General features: G+C 45.3%; 1 protein-coding gene across 6 annotated transcripts in view; it reads left to right on the forward strand.

The window, feature by feature from the left end:
• ETS1 (ETS proto-oncogene 1, transcription factor) overlaps positions 1-24081 on the forward strand; it is a 128974-nt gene that overhangs the window by 63836 nt on the left and 41057 nt on the right. Inside the window, exon 1 of one of the 6 annotated variants that reach the window (XM_077112468.1) lies at positions 2971-3517. The exons of 3 other annotated variants lie outside the window; for them this stretch is intronic. In XM_077112468.1, coding sequence (XP_076968583.1) covers positions 3436-3517 — 82 coding nt within the window. In that variant the 5' untranslated portion in view covers positions 2971-3435. Of the gene's footprint in view, positions 1-2970; positions 3518-18001; positions 23929-24081 lie in introns of those variants that run through there. 2 more of the 6 variants (XM_077112465.1, XM_077112466.1) reach the window with 2 other exon arrangements.

Genomic DNA, 24081 nt, shown 5'->3' on the forward strand with positions numbered 1-24081 from the left:
AGAAGTACTTCCTTGATTGATTTTTCTTGAGGGCCTTAAAAGTCAGAAATAGTCTTGAAACATCTTGTCTGAGTGGGTGAAAGTCAAGGCTTACCAGCTGTTATTGTGCTGGTGGAGAAACTGAGGCAGGAGTGAAGCGGAGCAGACACAAGTGCTGGGGAACAGAGGTTCTGCTCTGCCACGAGGGACAAAGGGCCCATCTCGTGGCAGAGTCACTGACATTTTGGTGTTTCATCTTTACAAGGCCACAACCTTTGACTCTGAAAGAATTTGTGGCAAAGTAGAAGACCAACCAGAAAGCTGTAGCTCCTCCATTCAAAATGTATTTATTGAATATCTTTAATGTGTCAGGCACTGGGCTATTTTAGGATATGGCTTTACAGAACTGTCATTTAAAGTGACCAAAAACATTTTAATAAAGCCACCTGTGTCCTAAAGAGAATGAAATCTTCACTTGCCAAAACTGATTCAATTAATCCAGTATGGCATTCATAGCCCTGGTTGGATTGTTAGTATCTCGCATATATAAAAATACTTTGACTTAATTCCCAAATCAAAGTTGATACATTATAAACCTCAATTCTTTAAGATATTCAACGACTGTACAGGAAGTTACCCCAGGAAGTGAGACAAGTGGCTTTATTTTGATGTCTTACAAGTTTCACATAATTTTTTTTCGCTCTGCTGATGTTATAGACTCATCCATGGTCATGGTGATATCACATTTGACACCATTACCACATCACTCTGGTACTCCTTGTCTTAAGGAAAGTTTAAATCAAATCCAAGGTTAGATGCATGACCTCTGATAATATTCATAATTAGCATCATCTAGAAATAACTTCCTAAAGATCTGTAATGGCCCATGACTAGTTCCTCAACCCTCCTGTTGTATCCAATCCCATTCCTTGATTTGGACCTTCAAACTTTGGAGGTTCTGTGCTTCAGGACTGGATTAGAAAAAGGATACTTGACGTTTTGAGTTGGCATTGGTGAAGTATTAGAAGGAATAAATGCCCTCATTTCTAGAGTGGAAGGTGCTTATGGTTTAATCATGGTGGGCTCTTGTAGTGTCTAATTTTGGGGTGTTAGCATCACTGTTTAGGCTAGCCTGGGGAAGAAAATTGAATAGCAGACTGGGAGAGAGAGTAAGGAGCTGCTCAAAGGAAGAGCACTTGAATATGGATTAAAAAATGCCAGAATTTCCTTAAAACAACATCAACAAAACAAAATCCCCCAGAGCTACTCTTAGTTTTCTCAGTTCTTCTACTGATATATTTCATAGTAAGTAAGGCAGGACTGTCCAAAAGCCTTTTCCTTGTCTTCATTTGGAAGTAAAAACGTGCAATTCATTCATCAGCTGTTTCCCTAAGATTTTCCCAGGATCAGAAGCGCCTGTTCTTGTCCTCTGGGGGCCAGCATTGTTTTCTTATACCTTTGGGAAACACAGCTGGATTACAACAGCCTTTGTTCCTTTAAATATCAGGATTATCACAGGCAGATATTTTCCTCTGGTCACTGATTGAGGGCTTGTAATCTGGAGGTTGAACCAGGAGCCAGATATTTATTTTCTATTCCTGGTTCTTTCCTCAATTTACTGTGGGAATCCTACAACTTACTAATGCTTCAAGGAGACAAAACTGGGTTTAGGGAGACGGTAAGCCAGGTGTATTGGAAAGTTTACTGAGGCAGAGATGACAGTTACAGTCAAGTGAGGGGAGTTCAACACGTGCCTAGAAATCCAGAAACACTATTAAATCAGGAATATTTATGTTTAATCTTTCAGTTTTAATAAAAGTTGGTTCTCACTGCCTGGCCTCGCTATATACATGTGCGTCTATACATGCACCTCTGTGTCTACTGGGTGTTTATTTAATTAGGACAAACTCTCTCCATTTACAATAACCAGCATATCAGTGAAAAATAATGAATTGTTCAGGGTCATGTTGTATTATCTCAAGTGTTAGGAATTCCCAATGGAACTAGCCTATGCATTGTGATTCTGTCATGGAAGCGAATGGTGCATTCCCATAAATTGAAATCACAGAGCCTTTGCGGAACTTTTTTGATGGCGCTGGCAGGAGGACTGTTAGTTTTATCTGGTAGAGGAGTGTATGTGAAGGGAAAGATGAAACTTTGGCCAATGGTGATGTAATTAGAGCAACAGGATAATTCGAGAAAAAGAAAATAGACCCTTCCCCTTCCCCCCAATCCCTGCTGTAGGGTAAAGTGGAAGTTTACGGAAGCACATGCCTGGGTTCTAGTTTGGGGGCACCTGCTCCTGACTCCCTTAATAATAGAGGAGAAGGTAGGTCTTTGTTTTGGGGTCTCCAGTAGGCTGTCTCGGCTTAGTCCTGATCAAGGGCAACAAAGTAAGGTTTCTGCCACTGACCTGGCTCTCATGATTTCTTAAGGTTTACATGGGTGGGTTCTGAGAACCTAAGGCTCCTCTAGAAACACAGTCTGGATTCTTGACTCACTAACCGGCAGGAGTCCAACACTCATCAGGCCCTCTGGGGACACTGGCTCGCGAGTCCCCTGCCCCTTCCCGCACGCACTCCCCTTCATCCACATGCCTCACGTCCTGTGTGTCAGTCTTTGTGAATGAATGATGTACACGCACTTGGAAAACTATGCTGCCACGGGGAGGGGACAGGAGTGGGTGACGCAGACCTCAAGAATGCGTGGGGAATCAGGCGGACTTTCCCCGAAAGGATCGAGGCAGGCTCCCGCACTCAGCGTTCTTCCACGTCCCGGGGCCTCTCGCCTCCCCGCAGCGGTCTCTGCCCCGCGCGGGCTGGGCGTGCTGTGCCTCTCGGCGGCCCCAGCGCGGCGGGCGCGGGGCGGGGCGGGGCGGGCGCGGAGCTCCGCCCGGCCCTTCCTCCTTTCGCTTTGGGCCGCCTACGGCGATTGGCCGCGGGTCCCCAGCCAGGCCTCCGCCCCCGCCGCCGCCGCGCTCCGCCCCCTCGCTGGCCGCCGGGCGGAGAGCTCCTGGCTCCGGGGCGCGCAGACCCAGCGGCTGAGACTGTCCGCCGCGAGGAACGCCCTGAAGAGGAGGGGAGAGCGCGGGAGAGAGAGGGAGGGAAGGAGAGTGAGGCCCGGGGAGAGCGAGGGCGACCTGAAGCAGCCTGCCCCGCGGTGGAGGCGAACAGGAGGGAGCGGGCGAGGGAGCAAGAAGGGCACGGAGCGAGGCGGGGTTGGAGGGGCACCGGGAGCGCGCCCACTTCTCCGCCAAGTGACAACTTTCCCTGGAGAGAGTGCAGGGCGCACACCTCCGGGCGCCGAAAAAGTCAGAGAGGATTTGAGATTTTAGGAGAGAAGGTCTGATCGCCTCCCCCCTGTCCTCTTCCCTCCTACTAATCCCCATTAAAAAGACAAACAGCAACAATAACGAGCAACTTGCTATAATCCCGTCTGTCCCCCACTCCTGGCACCATGAAGGCGGCCGTCGATCTCAAACCGACGCTCACCATCATCAAGACGGAAAAAGTCGATCTGGAGCTTTTCCCCTCCCCGGGTGAGTGGTGAATACCGAAGCCCCCACCCCAGCTCTCGGCCAGAGGCCGGGAACCCACGCCCTCCGCGTCGTCCCCTCCTCTGTCCCCTTCTCGCCCGTGCGTTTCTGCAGAGCAGGGATGCCTTTGGCAGCTGGAGAGAGGGAGAGAAGAGGAGGTCCGTTGGTGGCCCTAGACCCTTGGTTTCGGGGTATTTATTGCCACAGTTGTGAATTTGTGGGCAGTAGCGAAAAGCTTGTAGCGTTTCCAGCACCCTCATCCCTGCTTTCAAAAAAAAAAAAAAAAATCCTGAATGAGCGAGAATCCTTACGCCTTATTCCTTAATATTAGGGAGGGTGGGCTCTGCCATAGGGGGCGTCGTCCCCGACGCCAGGTCCCCCAGAATTGGAGCTGCACGGAAGGCCCTGGGCAGTGAGAGCAGAAACCGTGTCCAACTGGCTTCATAGCAAATTTTCAAATAGTGTCTTGCCTCTCCCAGCGCCCCTGTCACATGTCCATCAACATGCCATTTAGCCTCTCGCTTCTGGGTGGAAGGCGAGGAGATGGGTGGAGAACCTTATCCTCTTAACTTCGGAAAGCCTCCCGATCCTTTTTTGAGCAGGTTACTCACTTTACCCATGTTTCTCATCTGTCCTAAATTTGTCCTCTGGCACCAAAAATCCGTTAGAAGAGGGGGAAGAAAAAACAAAAAACCTAACATCAGAACGTGCCTATGGGTCTTTGGGTCTCGATGTTGTTCAGCTCTTTGATTTGTAAAGATTTGAAGAGGAGAGAAATTTTGTCTTAGTCGCCAGTTTGGGTGCTAAGCAGCTTAATGGAGTACGGCCCTACAGAATTCCTGAAACAAATGTTTGAGTAGGAAAGATGCTTACTTTTAGGATAGGAACTGTCAGCTGTGGTCTGAGATCAGTGATTTTGGAGCTGAAGATATCTACAGGGAAAGTGATACTTTTTGGAAACTAATTGCATTAACAAGCTGCTGTGCTGTAGCTGATTATCCAGAAGTTTAGCTGCTGCTCTGTGTGGTTAACACGTCTTTGCCTGGGCCATAATTAGTTTCTGGTTTTAACCCTTTCTTAATCTGCTTAAACTTTCAACACAAGCCAAGTTGATTTTTTGTCATTCAGAGATCCTTCAGAAATGGTAATCTTTTAAAGAAATACTGAGCTCAGCCTCCCCTCTTGGACCCCACAACATTCAACCCTGGTATTGTGTCCAAAGAAGACTGAGGTGGTTTCTTGTCACAGCGCTGAGGGGCAGAGCGATGCTGAGAGTTACTGAACCATGGAGACATTTCAGGCACTTAGAGCTACAATTCAGAAAAGGATGTTTTCATGATGGTTGTGTTTGGGGAGTTCAAGGAAGCCAGAATAAGTTCTGTTTGTCACAATAGATTCAAACCTTATATAGAAGTCATCAGAGGGTGGACTCTGGCTAAGATACAAACTCAACTAATAGGTCCTTTCCTAACGAATGGCTTGTTTATATGTGTGTTTATGGAGAAGAGACAGATTTGGTCATCTGGGAAATATCGTGTAGATATGTCAGTTCATACACCTAGAATGGGTTATGCATGCTGGGAATGAAAAAGAGCCCCTGGCAACACATGTTTTAGATCATAGTAAACAGCTGGAGCTATTTTTTTGGTAATTTAATATTAATATTAATGAAATTAATATTAAACATTAGGGATTTTAAGTGTATGGTGCTATTATTTCAGTTATTGATAGAAATAAGCCAAGTAACTTTCCTAAGCTTTCCCGTCTGTGAAATGAAGACAGCAAGGACCTGATGCTACAGATAACTTTTGTTATCGTAAGTGCCTTTATGATAGCTGTCCTTTTCAAAAGATGGTTTCCTAGCCACAGGTTTTGTAAGTGACCTTCAATAAGCAAATTTTCAACTGGTCATAGAAACTGGGTAGTCTGGTGCTATTCGTTGTAATGAGATTTGATTTCTGGTACCGTCTTTGGAAAAATAAAGACAGAAATGTGAAAAAATATTTAGCATATAATAAGTACCTTGAAGCTAACATTTTTTTCTAGAAGCTTAGCAGCTGAAATGTGAACATTATACCCATACCTCAAAGAGGGAAATGGAGATACAGAGAAGATAATTTACCTAAGATTGTTCAATAAGACAGTGACTGAAAGAAATTAATCCCTGTTTCTAGCTTCTCAGTGTGTGTTTTCTTGAGTAATATTGAAAGTTACCTTTGCAAAGCTCAGCAAAGAAACTTCCATTGAGACTTAAGCCTGCAGGTGCAAAGATGGAAGAAACATCCGCTAGCACTGCCTGTTTTTTTTGTTGGTGGAAGGACAAGATGTTGGCTAAATAGGGATTTGCTTTGCCCACCGGACCATACAGGACACGTGTTTAAAGTTTAACTTCTCACAGTGCGGCTTTGTATCCACAGCCGTGACTTAACTGTTTGTCAGAATGATTTCTTTGGGTGGTTTTGTTCTCATGTGTGGAGACAGCTAGCTTGGGATCTTATCTAGCTTAAATGATTAAACCAGGCTTTTCCCCTTCAGTATATGAGAGCCACAGAGAGGTGGGAAGAAGGCAGGGTGCTGAAGGAGGAGGAAAGACCTGGGTTATTTGCCTGTCTTCGTGATCAGGACTGGGTCAAGATCTTTTATTCACCTTTACTCACTTCCCATCTCTGTGGAGACCTCGCAGGATTTTTGACAGCTTTGAGTACCAAATTTGCAGATGCTTTGAAACAACATCGGAATTGGATTTTCCTTGTCAGCTTGAAATTGGGTATACCATTTTGAGTGCAACAGTGCAGTTGTGCGGCTCTGAGACCTTAGATCTGCGAAAAACAAATAGAGCTATTGGGTGTCCATCAGGTTCCCTCCTGACGTGGAGCCTGCTGAGTAGGGGCGGAGGCCGTATGCCAAAGCAAATACATTCCCAAGCTGCTTAATTTTTCCTCTCCTTCCCTGTGCCACCTTCTTGGTGAGGTGAGCATAACATCCACAGAAAAGCTGGGGTTTGAATTTTGGCTACATGCACCTTTTGCAAGGATCGAAGGATCAGCAGCACCCCCCTCCCACCCTCGCTCCCTCCCCTCCAACAGAGAGTTGATGGGGGGCAGGGGACCTGCATTGCCCTTAGAGATGGGAAGACGCTTTCTCCCTTTCCCAGCTTGGTCAGTCCTTGTGCCTTCATCACTGCCGACAAGAAAGAAGGGCAGAGACAGCCCAGGATTTGATCCAGTACAATTTCTCACTGTGTTTCCAGACCCCTCCACGCTCCCTTAGTGGGACAAGAGCTGGGTGGGAGCAGGGACTCAGGGGCCAGCCTGTCTGGTTTGAATCCCAGCTGTGCTACTTAGTCACTGTGTGACTTTGGACAAATTACCTAATTTCTCTGTGCCCCAGTTCTGGCATCTGTGAGATGAGTATAGTAGTAGTTCTACCTCAAAGGGGTCGTATGAGGGATTAGATTGATGAATATGTGAGAGGGTCTGTTAACAGTTAACTAGAAAACAAACCAACAAAAAAACTGACCTTGACCAGTATAGGATCTTTAGGGGTGCTTGAGATGTTTAGTGGGGGACATGGCTGTATTGCACGTCTCCTCTGATCTCTTATTTGAGAGGGAAAGACAGATAAAGTTAAAGAGAACTTTCTCACCTGCTTAACAGGTATCTTGCCCGCAAAGCTTCGTTCTGTGCCCCTGAGAGCAAACACAGTGAGTCAGGTAACTTTCAGAGAGCCAGAGAATCTTGACGTTCTAATCAAAAGTAGCAGTTATTTTTGCTGATGGAGGTTGTCAGTGTCACCTCAAAGCAGGAAGACCCACCAGGACTAGGGCTGGAGGTGGAGATGCATTTACAGAGTTGATGGAAAAGTAGATTTTTTTCAGTTATGTAGGGTGGAGAAACACTCATGTCCAGTTGTTACTCACATTTTATTTATTTATTTCGTTGGCAGAGCTTGCATTCCTGGCATTTTTGGTTGGTTTGTATTGCTGCTTTTTGTCTGTGTAACTTCTTTTTTTCTCTTAAAGAGACCAGACCACCCTGTAGGAGCATCACATTCTTCTAGGAGACAAACCAGCCCGTGGTCCGCCTCTCAGAACCCGGCTTGCTCTGGGCTCCATCAAAACCTCTGCAAAACGGAGAGCTGGTTAGTGTAGAGTAGGTGTGCTCAGGAGAGAGAGAGTCTCCCTTGTTTCAAAAAGCATGGATAGTTCTATATGGCTAGCGTGAGAGTAGAATCACAGATGCCTTTCTGGTCTGGGGTCTGCATAACCCATGGGGAGCTCCGTGATTCTGGTGAGATGCCACCAACTGGAATTGAATGTGAATGTAGGGGAAGCACACCTTGAACCTGTGCTAGGTGCCAGCCACTTCCACGTATGGCAGCACTTTTGAGCTTCATACCGATTCTGAGAGGGAGATATTATTTGATACAGTTCGCAGGTGAGGAAAATGATATTCAGAGAGGTGCATAATTTGCTTAAGGCCACAGGGTTAGAAATATATTTACAGACTGATGAGCCGCCGCAGGCATTTTATAGCTAAATTAAAAGCACCGTGTTTTTCTCGGCATCTCCAGAGGCTAGCGCAGGGGCGCGTGAGAGGGCGGTAGGGCCTCTGGGAGTTCAGGAGATGCAGGAATCCCTGCTGGGATGAGATGGCCTCATCATGAGCCAGGTGTTTGAGATGGCTTGGGGGAAAGGACCTGCCTGTGGGCTGGCCCAGGCCTGGCAATCCACGTGTGCTGCTTTAGAAAGGTGCTTAGAGGTTCGAGCAACGCTTAAGAAGGCCAGGACTAGGGTTCTTGTTATTCTGATGCTTTCCAGATGTATTTTGCTCTCCCACAGGTGGGAAGGCTATTATGTTCCCTTCCAAGGTCACATCCTTCGCTGTGCCTCCCGATTCTTTCCATTTTCCCCCTTTCGTCACTGACACTCCTAAGCTTATCATCTCACTCGCAATCTGGATGGTGATGGAAACATCAGCGACTCGTTCATTTTCTTAATACAGTTGTAGTTTGATTTTCCTCTTAGCAAATTATTGTATGATTTTTAAAGATATCATCGGCAGCTGCATTTGCTGTCTAGGCAGCAAATCAGTTTCATTATTTTTTCCCCCTAAAATTTAATTTTAGTTTTTTTGTTTTTTAAAGTCCATTTCATGTTGTCTGGCGTTACCATGACACAAGTTAAGGAAGGAAGCTCTGGAATTCTACCTGCAGATCTGGCAGCCATCCATGACCCATGGTGAATAGAGAAAGAAACAGACTCTCTGATCACTTATCCTTGTTTGAGATGGTTTTCTCTGTCACTGCCTTATAAGAACCTTTTTCCCGCACAATTAATATCCTTGGGCCCACACAGTTGCCACAGAGAGGAATTTGTGTATCACCAACCTAGTCTGCATGTTTTTATCTAGCTGCTCCATAATGAAATGTTGGTCTCATTTCTCTGTGCAGACCAAATCTCTGGTAGGATTTGTCTCTGTGTTCACAAACCTCTAGGTCTACACTTTGCTTACAGCTGTTAATATTTCATAACTCAAGGTTAAGAATGCCAAGTTTACTCCACATATATCATTTACTTGAAATGTGTCATGGCTAATTTTGCTTTTATGGGTGAGTTGAAGATGTTTTTCAAATTGTATTAAAGAGACTGTTCCTACTTTGGCTACTTTTCTTAAGCCCTGTGCCTTGCTGCTTTACTTTTTTAAAAAAATTGTGTAGTTTATAATCGCTGTGCAGATGCAGAAAAAGATTGGCTGGTATTATAGGTTGAGGGGGGTGGATCCAGTTTCATTGGCAGAGAGCCATGTTCCAGCCACATTCAAAATATTGTTGTTTAAGCAATAAATATTTATTGATTATTTAGCCTACCCATTCGTATTTCCCAGGTGCTTTCCAGTTCTTGCTGCTTGAGTTCAAGCCTGCCACAGTTTTGTTTCTGAGAATTGTAAAGTAGTGACCCAAATAGTGCTTTGAAATATTTAGGCTATTGGGGAGTTCAGGTTTTGGTGGTTTATAGAAAGGGAGAGCTTATAATTTGCCATCCAAACTGCGAACACTTTTAAGAATGCAGAGTGGTGCTATTAAAATTATATTGGTTCAGTATCCATAAGTTGGGGCTATGGCAGTGAAAGAGGGTCACCTTCCTTAGACATTAAATTAGGAAGAGAACACTTTTTATCTACTCTCAATTGCTAATCTTTAGGGTTTAGACTGTCCAAAGTAAGCTAACAGGACCAGACTGAGAGTTTGAAGCCGTTCAAGTGCAGTGTGGTTTCCCCCTACCTATATTTTTAAATTTGCTTTTGACGCATAATATATTTCTCAGTGCCTGAGAAACAACTCAAAATCAACCTCAAACAAGTTTGCTTCAAGCATTTGAAACCTCTTGGTAGCTTTGGGTAACTCTGATAAGCCGTTGAATTTTCTTTGCAAGGCTTTGTGGGGGAACTGTAAACTTTCCGCATGTAATGTGCGTGTGTGTGGGTGTGTGTGCGTGCATGCGCACATATGTGTATTAGAAAATGAACTTTTGAATGGGGTAAATGCCATATTTCACAAGTGAAGACAATTCAGTTTGTTTTGTCTTGGACAATTCAATTTGTTTTGTTTAATGTTTATCCAAGATGAGAAGGTTTATTCTCAGGATCAAAAGTTTTTTGTGCCATTGAAGTGGGTGACAACCAAAATGAAAATAAAAATAAAAAAACCCCCCAAATTCTCCATTCTTTAGGATAAAAAAGGGGATGCAGGGAATGGTGGGTTAAATTGCAGTATCCCTTTTGGCTAAAAAAAAAAAGAGAAAGGAAGAAGAATGGTGACAGAAAAAAGTAAAAAGTAATGAAAAACAAATGAAAGAGAGAACAAACGTGAAGAATGATACAAAGAATGAAAGATTTAGTGATAGTTCATAGACTTAGAAAAGTGCTCATATAGACCAAGGCTTGTACTTGGCTAGGAATTCCAGATGAAGAGGACAGGTTGGTGTCCGTGGACCTGCCATTTCCAGCGTTTGTCTTTATGATCATGGGACCAATGTTGAATATCTGAACATCCTTGTGAGTGTGTGACTGGTCCAGACAACTCGGATGAAACATTCTTGTGTTCTAGGCACTTCCCGTGGCTAAAGGTGCAGGAAGGCTATTGCTTTATGACTTTATGAAAAAAAAGGTGTGGGTCAGTGGTTAGTTATATTTTATATGCTTGTTGAGCCCCATTTTCCTAACAATTCTGGTCTAGAATGGGTTTCATAGCTCAGCTTCATCAGGCACATGGGCATTTTAGAAGCATTTGAAAGTGGCGTAAGCATAGGGAAAGGATTATTTTATTCACAGAGAACAGCATGGGAAGAATGCTGCAAGTTTGAAGTGAAAGGAGGGCTCAAAAAACGCGAAGAAGAAAATCTCCGTTGCAGAAGAGGAGATAGAAGGAAGTGTGAGGCCAGAACCTTTGTGAAAGCATTTTGAATCGCAAGATGAATTTTTCCTTTAAAACTAGGGCTATTTTGAGAGAAGAACAGTGCCCTTGAAAAGGTTTATGGTAGAGGAATTTTTTTTTAAACATTACTTTTCCTCCCACTCATATTGTCAGTTGTTAAACCTCTGTATCAGTTGATCAGAATAAGCGTTAAACCTCAAAGAAGATGACAGAATCGATCAGGTACATATTTTCAAGGTCCAAGTGGAAAATAAAGATCCTAGGTCAGCTGAGAGAATCTCCTAACTGTAATGTTTGTAGACTCATGCTTTTTTCTGAAGCATTTGGGAACTCCTACTGTGTGCCCAGAACTGTACCATGCTCTCAATTAATTACATTTTTTGTGCGATGATTGTTTTGTGCCAGGACCATTCGTTATTTATCATTCTTGTTCAAAATAGATAGTGTACTGTTGGGTTTGATTTTGAAATACCCTCAGACAGTTCTGGAAATTCTCTGTGGAAGAGTTTCCATGTGATTGATTTTTATACATCTGGTGTTTATGCATTTTCCTATTTGATTTTGCTTCCTTACAGTTTAAGGAATTCCATACATTAGGCATAGGTTGTCTCTTCATTTCATTTTGCTGGCCTTCATCTGTCAAATAAATCCATTGGAGAAGAGGATTGGTAAGGTTTCCACTAACACTGATATTCTATGATTCTAGGTGGCATTTAAAATAAGGAGGGGGCTTGGAGAGAATGTAAGAAAATCATTCAAGAAGTAGGCCAAATGGGGATGTCCTAATCCTCACCCCAAATTCTGCTAATATTAATTCAGTCATAGAGGAATTTTGCATACCTTTGTAAACGTTAACTTTCAGAGGGAGACGTTAGGAGCTGTTCCCAGCCTTTCTTACAGTTGGGGAAACTGAGGCATATTGTCTCAGAGCTGACCCTGGACATACCTTCCTCTTGGTCTCCCTCCACGAAGCAGCTTCCCTTTTCCACGGGCCTTCATGCAGTCGCAGCGGAAAAGCAGCCCCACTGCGGGCTCTGAACTGGAGGAAGGAGATGGAAGCTGGGGTCCGGTAGGCAAAGCCCCAGCCCAGCTGCATCCTCAGGGCTGAGCGTGTGGTCTGAGTACTGAGCTCGTTTCATCCACGCTGCCCCTCCTCGGCGCACTCCTCGGTTTGTAAACATTCCCCTCCTGCAGCAGGAATGCGTTCTGCTGAAGGCCATCTGGGTGCCTCTTCCTGGCAAACCCCGTTTGCTGGGGCTCTGCCTTTCCTTTGTACAGAGGGACGGGCTCAGCCCACGGTGCTGGGCTGCACACAGAAGGGTGAATGGGCAGCAGTCAGCTGACCCTCCCGCAGGATAGGCCGCCTGGTGGAGACGGGGGCCGACAAGGTGCCCTGCTTTGGTTTGCCAACCATCCAGGAGGCTGCAGCCCAACGGTTGTGGTGAAAGCATGGGCCACCTAGCTAATTTTTTTTTTTCATGGGCAGGCTCCGGGAATCAAACCCGGGTCTCTGGCATGAACAGCAAGAAATCTACCACTGAGCCACCATAGCCCGCCCCACCTGGCTAATTTTTAAAGGCTGAGCTTGTAGTAGTGACAAAATGTACCCGGCTGGCACACAGTTGTTATCTGAAATCTCATTTTGTTGAGGGTATATCTCCATTTTAAAGAAGGTCCATTGCATTTATTCTTTTCTTTCCAAAGGAGGGACTAGTGTTCAGGATGATAATTTGGGGGGAAAACTGCCACTGATGATACTAGAGCAGAGTGTATCTCTCAGTGAATGCATTTTTGCAGAGACAGCGCCTCTCCTCACGTCTTTACTGTTTTGTTTTGTTTTTTTAATTATTGGGTACTAACTTTTTGCCAAAAACCTCACTATCTTACCCTGATTCTTAATACCTAAGCATTATTCCCCTTTCCTAGAGAATAAACTGAGAGTTTCAACAGCTTGCCAGGTCTCACAGTTGGTGCATGGGGCTGGGGTTGGATTCGAGCCTAGCTGTGTCTAACTTTAAAACTCTGTGTCTGCTGCCTTCCAGATTCTCAGAAATACCTGAGAATTTGTTGAATTTGGGGAAATATTCAGGCCTGTTTTTGAATAGGGTACCAGTTCACCTCAGTACTTGGTAACAACTCAGCAGCACTTTACAGTTTGATGTGCGTTTTCACCTCCTTCGCTCATCCGAGCCTCACATTGGTCATCTGAAGGTAGCGACATTTTACAAATGAGGACACGGTGGGGCAGTGATGCTAAACTTCTTTTCTGAGGTTCCATGGCAAATAAGAGTTGGAATGGGAAGTCAGTTGCTACAAATCCTCTGACATTTCCAGCCAGCCACACTCATTTTAAATATTTCTTTTATATGATGAGTACCTGGCGCATGCATTTACATGAAAGGAAACCACCACCCCCACCCCTAAAACAAAAAGCGTTAGCTTGAAACCAGAAGTATCAGCGAGGCACCCTCTCCCCATCTAACGGGTCCAGCGCAGCTGGCTAAGGTTGAGCTCTGAGAAGGTTGCACAGATCACTCTGGCAGAGAGGTGTCTTGCAGGGAAACTCAGATACCCACAATGACAACCCTGTGTGCAGACATTTAGTAGGCAGCGAGTTTGTTCTGTCTCAAGAAGTGAAGAAAGTGTGCATTATGCTGGAGAGTAGGTTGATGATGGACTTTGAAACATACATTTTCTCTTTGAAATCTAAGTAAGTAGGATTTGAAAACAATTCCTGTTTTTTTCTGCTGGGTTATAATGCAAATGATTTTGCTCTTCTGTGCCTCAGTTACTCTGTTAGCAAACAAGATCAATTTTACTGAGTAGCAGAGATGTTAGGGCGCTAGCTACAAGTGCACTTCAAGAAAATAAAACAACCACAAAACACAAAAAGTAAAAACTTTTGTAGCTCCTACTGTGTGTTGCAGGGGATAATATCGCCTAAGATACAAGAATTAACATCTTAGATGAGTGATTTTTTTTTCCCCATTAGTTCCCTTTTGAGGCAGAGGTATGTATGATACACTTGAGTTTAGCAAAGGCTTATTAGACTATAACCTAATACAATGTGATGAGCTTTCTTCAGAAACAAAAGTAAAGCACCCTCCTGCCTCATCTCCTCTCTACACCTTTTTTTTTTTGGTCGTTCTGGGAGCTAAAAGATTCCCAGGTCAAATGGCTGGTTCTTACACTGAGAAGTCCCTTCTAGGCATGTTGCTGTTTCCTTGCGCGTGGGTATAAATTCTAAGTAGCCAGTGGTATCCCTGCGGGCCTCTGGATTATTGGAGTAGATGAGGTGGGAATGGACTGTAGAAGGTGGCACACATCTAATTGTAGCAAAAATGGAGATAAGTTTAAGGCATGGCATTTTTTGCCTCTGGAGACTGCAGTGTTTGCCAGGAAAATTTCCTGTAGTGAAGTAAATCGTTGTATGACTGCAAGCTGGGTTTACCTCCTCTAATTGGGTTCCAAGCCTCTGGTTTGGTGCTTTCTACCTATAAATAATTTGGGTCAAGCCTCAGGGGGGCTTGGCTTTACCTTCAGCTATTTTGAACATTTTCTGTGCTGTAGACTGAGCAAGTTCACCTATAGGTGGTCATCCTAAGACATTTTTTTTTCTCTGAGCGAGAATCAGGACACAGGGGTCTGTTTTTACTCTCTGCCAGTTCATCATAGTCGCATCTCTGTATCATCTTTGTTCTAGTCTTGATTAGGGAAGCACTTTTCATTGGAAGAGAGTAGGAGGGCTAATGAGTTAATGTTTAGAAAATACTCTGGGGTCACTTGTGATGCAAGAAGTGTTGTTAAATTGGCAAGAGGCACCATACCGAGTGGCATATGGACGCACCCCTCAGACTGAGTCATGTGTATACAGGAAATACATCCTTTATTTCACTGTACAATCAAGAGTTTAGACCTTCCTTGCCTCCTGATGGAAATTGAACATTCTTCAAAACTGCTGTACCCTTGCTTTTGGTCTCTATGTATAACTATGTTTCAGTTTGTAGGAGGGAGAGAAGTGAAACTGATATTTTTAGAGTGCCTACTATGTGGCGGGTACCTTGCAAGGTGCTTTACAAAAATAAGCACCAAGAGAGGTTGGTATTTTAATCTGCATTGTACACATAAGAAACAGTCTCAGAAAGGTTCAAATAATTTGCCCAGTGCCATAGAGTTTTCAAGCCATAGATTTGAACCTTGATCTTTCTAATTACAAAGTCCTACCTGCTTAGACAGAGTCTGTTTGAGGAGAAACTTTGATAATATTCTCATAAGAGACTTTGATTCCTGACATGTTTTCTGTACAATATGCTCTCTTTAAGGAACCTCATTGTTATCAGTTACTCTACCATTGGCGTGTGGAGTAGAGGGAAATAAGACAAAATAGATGTCTTTCACATAATTTCCACTGTGCATTTTCAAATCCAGAACTAACAAATGAACAGTGGCTAACGAAATGAACTAGACCTGTGTACAGATTGCTGCTTTGGCCCCCCATTTTCCAGATTGGGAAATCAAGGAGTGAAGTAAGAGTTCCACCCATGCCGAGAATTCTCCAGGGAGGGAAATTCAGAGGCACAAGTCTAAGCCTTGAGGCCACTTGATGCAACAAGAATGTTTGTAGAGAAATAAACACACACATGGAATGAATCAACAGCTACGTGGTGGACCTGGAGCTAACCTCTGAGTCAGTAGAATTTTTTTTTTTTTAATAAAATCTCTATTTCTGTATTTCTGAAGGCCTCTCTTGGGGAACTTCTTAGGTTTTCTCAGCCTTTACCCATACTCTTCCAGGGAACATTGACATTGCAGGTTGGCCGCGCATCTCCAGAGGATCTCGGGTGCCAGGTGAGGGTAACGGCAACTTGGTTTTTTTAGATGAGCTTGGGTGCTGGCAACCTGCCCTTGATCCACAAGGCTTTGGTCAGATGTGCTGCTTAGTGGCACATTGCAGACCTTGAGCCATTTGCAAATATGAGTCAAATCTCCAGTTGCCCCCAACTGCCTTTCTTTGGAAGAAAAGAATGTTTTCATTGTTTTTCTGGGCAAACCAAGCCCAAGGAATTAATATTTGTGTTTCCAGAAGCTGGTGCAAGAGATACCCTGGGCTTGTCCTAAACAAGCTAGTCACAAATCTATTTGGAAAGCCTCTCAACATTTCTGTTCTTATGAAGCTTAAAAGCAATTCACCTTGCTCAGTCATTGTCAATTGGTTCTTATATTTATCAAGATCTGCTTATGCATTTACTTAGGTTACAGTTGTCGTACCATAATCTTCTGATAGAGATCAGTCTTCTCTTTCCATTTGGCATGAGACCAGTCCATCAAAAGGAAGGGATTTACATTTAGGTTGATGCAGAATAAGAAAGTTTTGTTCCCAAGTCTCACAGCCACTCATTCGTTATGTTGGTCACAGCACTGTTTCTCATTGGACATGGTGTGGTGTAATGGGAAGTGTTTTGGAACAGGTCAGACATGGGTTTGAATTCAGACTTACTGCTGACTAACCTGTCTTAGGCAACTTCTTTAACTTCCCTAAGCTTTGGTTTTCTGACCCTTACAATGGAGAAAATAATAATAAAGAGCTTTTTAGAGCTGTTTTGAGGATCAGAGATAATCTTGTAAAATACTTTTTGCACAGCGGCTGGGTCTCTCAAGAAGCGGTATTTTATCCCTTTCTTGTAGGACACCAAATTCTGTACCAGTGTTCATTGCTGATGACACTGTTATTACTTCAATGGTTGCTAAAACTGTGGTTACTGCTAACCTGGTTACAGAAAATTTTCCACTGACACCCCCAAACCAAGTGGGTCGCTGTGGCCGGCACGTTATTATCTTTCTCTCACTTAGCAAACTCGATTTAGGGTCAGGGTCAGGCTTCCAAGTCTAAAGTGGGATTTTCAGGCATTATCCTTGCCGCACGGACAAGGCTCTTGCTTGGAATGGCCACTGTTGGGATATAGCATTATTTTAATTGCTGAAGTACTTTCCTTTTTGCCCTGGAATCTTTCCTTTTCTGGGAGGTCACTGAGGCATGGAAGGTTTGCTTTCTGGACAGTGCAGCAAGCCAGTGGCGAAATTGGGATTACAGCTTCCCTTCTCCTGGCTGTCACTTCTTGAAACAGGCTGCCTTCTCCTTCAACGTGCTGTGATGTTCCAAGTCAAAGACTTCATTTGGCAATCTCCTCAAGATAGTAAGCCTCAGGATCCAAGGACCCCACTGTTCTTTCTTTCTTCTCAGCAGCCCCACCTCTCCACTTCCTCCTGTACGCCAGCAAGTGCCTGTGAGACCTTGCTGGTTCTAGGAAATGCTCCCTGAAATGCTTTGCAACTCGAGAGGTCTGGAGGAACCCTGCACCCTTGGAGCTTGTCAGTTGCCAATCTCAGTGGTTGATTTATGGCCAGAATTTGGCACCCCCAAAAAGGGGATCCTGTGTCTTTAAGCAGCTGTGAGCCAGTGTGTGTAAATGTGCTTGCTAATTCAGTGACTAATTCAGTATATTCAAAAGCAGCAGTGAATGTGTTGCCAAGCCAAGGGCTGGATCCCAACTGGAGTTGTGGGTGAGGCTCAGAGAACCCTCAATCCTTGCTTGAATTCTGTCACCCTGCCTTGTCTGGCCAGGACCGTGCCATCTTGTCTGTTCCTTCATTAGGGTCAGCACTTGCCTTCATGTTTGCAATTCTGCTTCCCGCCCACCTCCTGTCTTTCTTTCCCTCTCCCTCCCTCCATTCCTTGCCCAATTCATTTACTCATCTGAGGGTGGAGTCTTGCTCAACTTGAGTCAGGCTCGGGGACCAATCAGAGAGACACTGGGGCATTCCTAAGGACAAAACTCATGACCTATCTTGAAAAATAGTTTTTCCAAAAAGATCTTTCACGTCACAGCGTTGTGATTTCACCCTTCTCAGTTCATGTTGGGCGAACCTGCTCTGGTGTTTGTATACCTGGAATCCTTGTTCTGTCTTCTTTTGTTCCTCTCCCCCCTCCCTCCCCCACTCCCCCCACCAGGAGTTGGGCAAAAATGTTCCAGAACTGGGAAAAGGGTTAGGTCTTTTGGAGACTTCATTCCCCTGAAGGCCTTATCCATATAAATATGAAATTGCCAGTGTCACTTTAAGTGAGTGCTTGGGCAGTCTTTTGTGGAAATAGCTTTGGGTTTAGGGGAATTTGCCTGAGGGATTTTGCTTGTTTGGAGTCTGTAGCCCTCCCTTTTTGGTCTTAATTCAGTGGTCCCTGCAGCAGCACACAACAGGTATCTGCCTCTGGAAATAGAGCTTACCCAGCTTTCTACCATGTCCTGGTGAGCATAGTGTATCTGTGCATTGCACAAGGATTTCTGTGTGTCAACATGAGTATGTATTTATTTGTGAACTGAGCAGGTTTATTTCTTCCACCAGAAGAAACTCTCAGAGAGGGCCTGTGTCTTTAAGTCACCAAGGTGTTCCCATGGCTTGGTCCCTAGCAGTGCATCAGTAGCTCTTCTTCTTCTTTTCTTTTCTTTTTTGGTATGTTGTATGGTAGGGGTCACATTTCATTCCTTTTCCATATGACTATCCCGTTACTGCAGTACCATGTGTTGAATTTTTTTTTTTTTTTTTAAGTACATGGTCTGGGAATCAAACCTGGGTCTCTGGCATGGCAGGCGAGAATTCTGCCACTGAGCCACTGTCGCACCGCACCCCTGCTCTTCCTTTTTTAAAATTATTTTTTACTGAGATATAACTCACAGTATAAAATCCACCATTACGAAGTGCACGATTCAGCACTTCTTAGTACATGCGCAGAGGTGTGCAGCCATCACTCCCGTCTATTTCCAGAACATTTTCTTTACCGCCCCATCCCCAAAGAAACCCCATGCCCAATAGCAGTCTGTAACTCTTTTTGAATAAAGGTACGTGAGTCCAGCTGTCCAGCAGGATGTGGGGAAGTCGACCCGTGCCCCTCGATGAGCGCTCCCGCCACCGAGCCGCCAGCTTTCTTCTCTAAGGCTCAGAGCTGCTAGACCTGGGAGTTCCGCATCTCCACAGTCTCTGAGGACCTTTTTCCATCCCTGCTCCATCACCACTCAGGCCCCAGCTTTTCTTCCGAGGACTCACTCAGGAGGCTGCCCTGTGGTAGTGTGAGGTGTGTGCATCTGGGCAGAGATAATGGGCCCTCTCACCAGCTGCGTGCAGACAGGTCGGTCCGGGGAGCTTGGGGCTGTGGTGGCTGCAATTTCCTAATGGCTTCCTGATGAGGCAGAGCCATTTATTAGCAGCGGATGAGAGCTGCACATCCTGCAGTCTCTCTCTTTCCCACCTGACACAGGCAGACGCAGAGTGGCTTCTGCATCCTCCCCTTTTTGCATTGATCACTTTCACTCTGCTCTCCAGCCATTGGCTTGTCATGCCCATTGATCTGGAGGTTGGGGCTGCCTGGCGACTTTTTAGCCTCCTGGGCTTGCTGCTGGGAGAAGCATCCGATGCCATCGGCTCTGGGCCAGCTTGGGCGAGACTTGGGGGCAGCTGTGGGATTGTCGGAATGCTGACAGGTCTGGGTGTGCAGGCCATTAAGAGAGGTCCATTCTGAAGGGCATGGAGAGGAAATCTGCTGGGACTGGAAAACGTCACAATCATGTGTACCTGTCCTGGATTTCTTCGCTCCCTGCACTCTCGGTGTATTTCCTTTTAGCACGGGAGCTGCTGGAATTGCTTCAGGCCTTTTTGAGTTAGACATATAACCTCATTAATTAGAAGCATCAACTTCAACTTACAGGCCGGTGTTCCCAATTTTATGTTCTGGCTTTGTGGGTGAGATTTGTTACAGCCCCTCAACATGTCCCTGGGCCTCAGATACCCAATTTGGAATGGATAATACTATTAGAACCTTTGAATTACTTGTAAGTGATTTGTTGTCTTTTCAGTGTTTTTAGATAAAGGTCAGTAGGTCCTTGAAATTGACTGTTGCTTCACTGTTTCTGGACCAAAAGGAATAGCATCCTCACATTTCAGAGCGCTTGTGCATTCAGTCTTGTAACTGAAGTTGGGTATTGACAATTGCTTTTTGATCCCTGGTGTTCAACTGGATTTTCAGTAGAGCCTAACCATTGTCATTGAAAATGACATAAACTTGAATTACCAGGATATCAGAGATGGCATGTACGAGGTCACGGAGCAAACATCTCTGAGTTAGCAGAAACCGTACGTCCTTCCTTGGAGTGGGAACAGGTAGCATCATGAGTCCATAAAATCCCCAGTTCTGTTTATTAGTACTTTGGATGAAGACTTTCCTCTTAAGTACTTGGGGGAGGAAGAGAGTCTGTAGAAATAATGCCCCAACACCCATAGTGGTGGAAGGTCTGGGGAAGAGTCTTTCCTTCTACCCTGCTATATGAGTAAGCAACCATAGCATAGGGAGAAAATTACTGGGCGGGGAGTCAAGAGATCTAGATTTAAGGACCATATGACCTAAGGCAAGATGATGTCACCTCCCAGAGATCAGTTTTTCCCCAGAGGATCTGAATTGATAATGCCCAAGTTTCCTTCAGATTCTGGGTTCCAGGACTCATGTACAACCCTGACCTGTGACAGATTTTGGCTCCTCCTCCCTAACCAGCAGCTTTCTTTTCATTCATTTTGTAACTATGCTGAGTTGCCAAGAAAGAGAACATGCCTCCAAGGAGTTGTTGCAGTTTTATAGGAAATTCTGAAATTCCTCTGGTCTGCTGTTTGGCCTCGGGTGAGGTTTTATGCACCATGCAGCCATGGCGAGGGCAGGAAAGAGCAGCGGAGGCAGGGAAAAGTGTAAATACATGTCAAGTGCACGGGGTGATGCTAACTGCTCTAGGCTATAAAAAAGGCCGAAGCTGAAAAGGTATAGGATCCAAAATTATATATCAGACAGGTTGAAGCAAGCCTCAGAACAGCCTCTGATGAAAGATTTAGCCGTGAAACTAATGGTTTAGGGAGAAGACCCAAAGTTCCTTTGAAGCTTATCTCTATGGGTCCTTAGCAGTTCAGGAAACTTGAGCTGCGATTTTGAAATTACTACCTAAATCCCACAAAGTAATGGGAGCATTTCTGACTCCTCATTAAGAATGTGCATTTGAATTTACTGAGCCGAGTGGGCCCTTATTCCATGAGCTGCCGAACCTACAGACCTTTATAGTGCAAACTCCAGATGTCCCAAGGTGGGGCCCTGCCATGGGTTTTGGTGCCAGCAGCTTAAAAGACTCATGGGCCAAGCAAAGGGCTGTCTCCTGCGCTTGCCACACTTGCTATGGGTGGGAACTTTTGCATCTTCTCTGATGTCAGCCTTGCTTCAGGGTGGGAATGTGTGTCTCTCCGCTTTCTTCCAACTCCTGCCATGTGATTCCCACATGGCTTTCTTGAATTATACTGGGATGATTCAGCAGAGCCCTCACAGATGAAGGGAGTATTTAGCCTGTTAGGAGCAGGGAGATGGGGAGGAGAAGTCAACTAAGCAGGGTTTGAATTAGGCAATGGACTGGGTCAGGTGGCCCCTGCACCATTGGGTGCTTTTAAGGTGGCCCAGTGATTCATCAGGGTTTCAGCTTCCACCATCTGGTTAGAATGAAGGGCAGGACATACAGTGTCTGCTAACTCAAGGATGTTTGCTCAGTGGCCGCTGAAATGCTATCTCCCATATCCTAGTAATTCAAGTTTATTAGACCAAGGGACAGGTGATCTGAGCTCTGGGCATCTTGACTCAGGCACTTCTAAAGTCCGTGAAAAGAGAATGTGTGTGGGCAGCCTCAGTGCATCCCTTTTAACCGCTCGTTGGTTGTATCGTCCCCAACAGTGTCCTACCTTCCCTGCTCTGTTCTTGCCTCTCGTTCTGCCCGGTGTGGTCACGTTACCTGGGATATTCTCAATGAACCGCCATAGCTATTTAACTGAAAAGGAGGGCAATGATCTTATTTAGGTTCCTTCCCACTAACTTATGGGTTGTTTTGCGGGGGAGCAAGAAGGCCACTCATGCAGGGGAAGTTGAATGAAGTTATTCCCCCAGGAAGTCCCTGGATGAAGCCCTGGGTTTCTTCGGGATACTGCAGCTTTGCACTTAGGATTCTTAAAGCTCCTGGGTTGCATTGGCTCCGCCAGGTACAGTTGCTGACCCTGTGACCTGGTTGCCTGTGGGTGCCGAGGGGCCACCATGGAGGGCCGTGAGGATGGCGGGTGGCACAAGGGCACAAGGGCACAGACTGACTGCCTCTTTCCCCGGGCTCGGGCCCTGCTCATTTTCAGTTTAGTATCTGTCACAGGTTTATTTGACTACTGCTGACCCTTTTTTAGGAAGCCTCCAAGAGGATTAAGGAACACAGTTAGAAGGACTAAAATTATCAACCCAAAGTCATGTTGGAACAGAACATATTTCCAGAAAACAGGGAAGCTGTCAAAGGGGCTGACATATGGAGCAAGTGTAGACTGTCATTGAGACATGAAGCACACGTGTCTGTGATACTCAGCCCTTGATCTCTTTGTTTTAGCTCCAGACAAGTTAAAGATGGAAATTTCCCATGGAAAAGCTCTTTTAGAGTAGCCCTGACCATGTGTCATTAACAGCCGTCCCAGGGCTGTGTCTTCAGACACCAGAGAGTGGCTCTCCCTCTTGGGCTTAACTTTGACCATGGCATTCCCTCCTTCCTGGGATCTCTGCCGGGCGAGGCATTAATTGCTGGGGGCTAGGCCGAGCAGCGGTTACATTTCTGATCGTCTCACCTCGCTGTGTTTCAGTGGTAGGCAGGCGAACGTCTTCACTTGGCTAAAGAGATTCTTTAGGCTAAGAAGGAACTATGTGAGCCAAAAAGCAGCCTGTTCCTAAGCAGGCAGCGTTCTTGGTGACCTCATCTTCCTTCCAACTTGAGTCCAGTTGGAGCTCTGCGTACAGGGCAGACTTCCAGTTCCTCCTGTCTGGGACTAACAGTGGCAGATAAAAATAGACCAAGACTTTGTCTGTGGCCATTGTTCTCTAACTGCCCATTGTTTCTGGAAGCAAAGGACTGCAGCGGCTGTAGCTCGCCCCCTCCCTCTCTCTGTCTCTCTCTTTCTCCCCCTTTTTCCACCCCCCCACCCCTCATTGTGCAGAGGTCTGTATCCCAGCCCAGACATTTCCATCAGCTGGACTTACTCTTGTCTAAGGCTTTTAGGGAAAAGCTTGAAGGGAGAACTCGCCCCACAACAGGTAGATCAACTGAGTACAGTAGCCTCACCTTTCAATTCAGGTGAAGATTTCGTCTGACTCTTACCATGGTGTATTTGTGGTCAGGATGAAGATATGTGGATCCAGTCATCCAGAGGTAGAGGAGCCCATAGGATTTGTAACTGGTTGAACAACTGTCCCCAGAGGTTCTTGGTTATTAACCTTTAACTCAGTGTTGGAATAACACAGGATCTCTAGTGTCGGGTTGCTGGGTTTAGGACTTGAGTTGCCTTTTTAACATTTTTATCAGGATCTTGGATTAGAGAAGAATGGAGAAAACCTACTGGTTGAGAGTGGACTCATGATGTAAGAAAGATCTCTACCCGTAGTAGGAGGGGTCAAAGCAAGGTGAAGAGAAATATGAAGTCGTACACTGGAGTAAATGCAAGTCCCCCAGTAGGTGCAGAAATGGGGAGAACAGCCTTCACGTCAGACACCAGGAAGCAAGGCTGGCAGTGTGCTTTGGGGGCTTTTGTAGGAGGCGCTTAGAGAAATCAGCACAAGTGTGTGGAGTAAGGTGATACAATCTTAGTGCTTGTCCTTCACTCTGAGAAGTGCGGTGATCGCCCCTGAGGCTCTTGAGGGACCCCGGTGCGGGGAGGGACTGTCCAGAAATCAGGCCATCACCAATGGTTGAAAGAACCGAGGATTTTTAAAGCTGAGATGGAAATGACGACAAAGGGGAGGGTTGAAGCAGTTGCAGAGCTGAAGTAGGAAGAAAGATCAGCTTTATACAGTGTGTCTGCAATGAGCAATCCAGGGCCAATGGAGAGAATGCGTAAGAAGGCGGATTTTCATTCGATGTGAAAGATCGTTTTCTAAAAATGATTGCAGTTTGTAAATGAAAGTGAATGACTCAAAAAACGGGGAGCAACCAAATATGTCGAGCGAGGGGTTGTGCTGAAAGGTTTTTGGGGTCTTTCTGGAGAAG

Source organism: Tamandua tetradactyla, chromosome 8, assembly GCF_023851605.1.
Source record: "Tamandua tetradactyla isolate mTamTet1 chromosome 8, mTamTet1.pri, whole genome shotgun sequence".
Classification (NCBI taxonomy): Eukaryota; Metazoa; Chordata; class Mammalia; order Pilosa; family Myrmecophagidae; genus Tamandua; species Tamandua tetradactyla.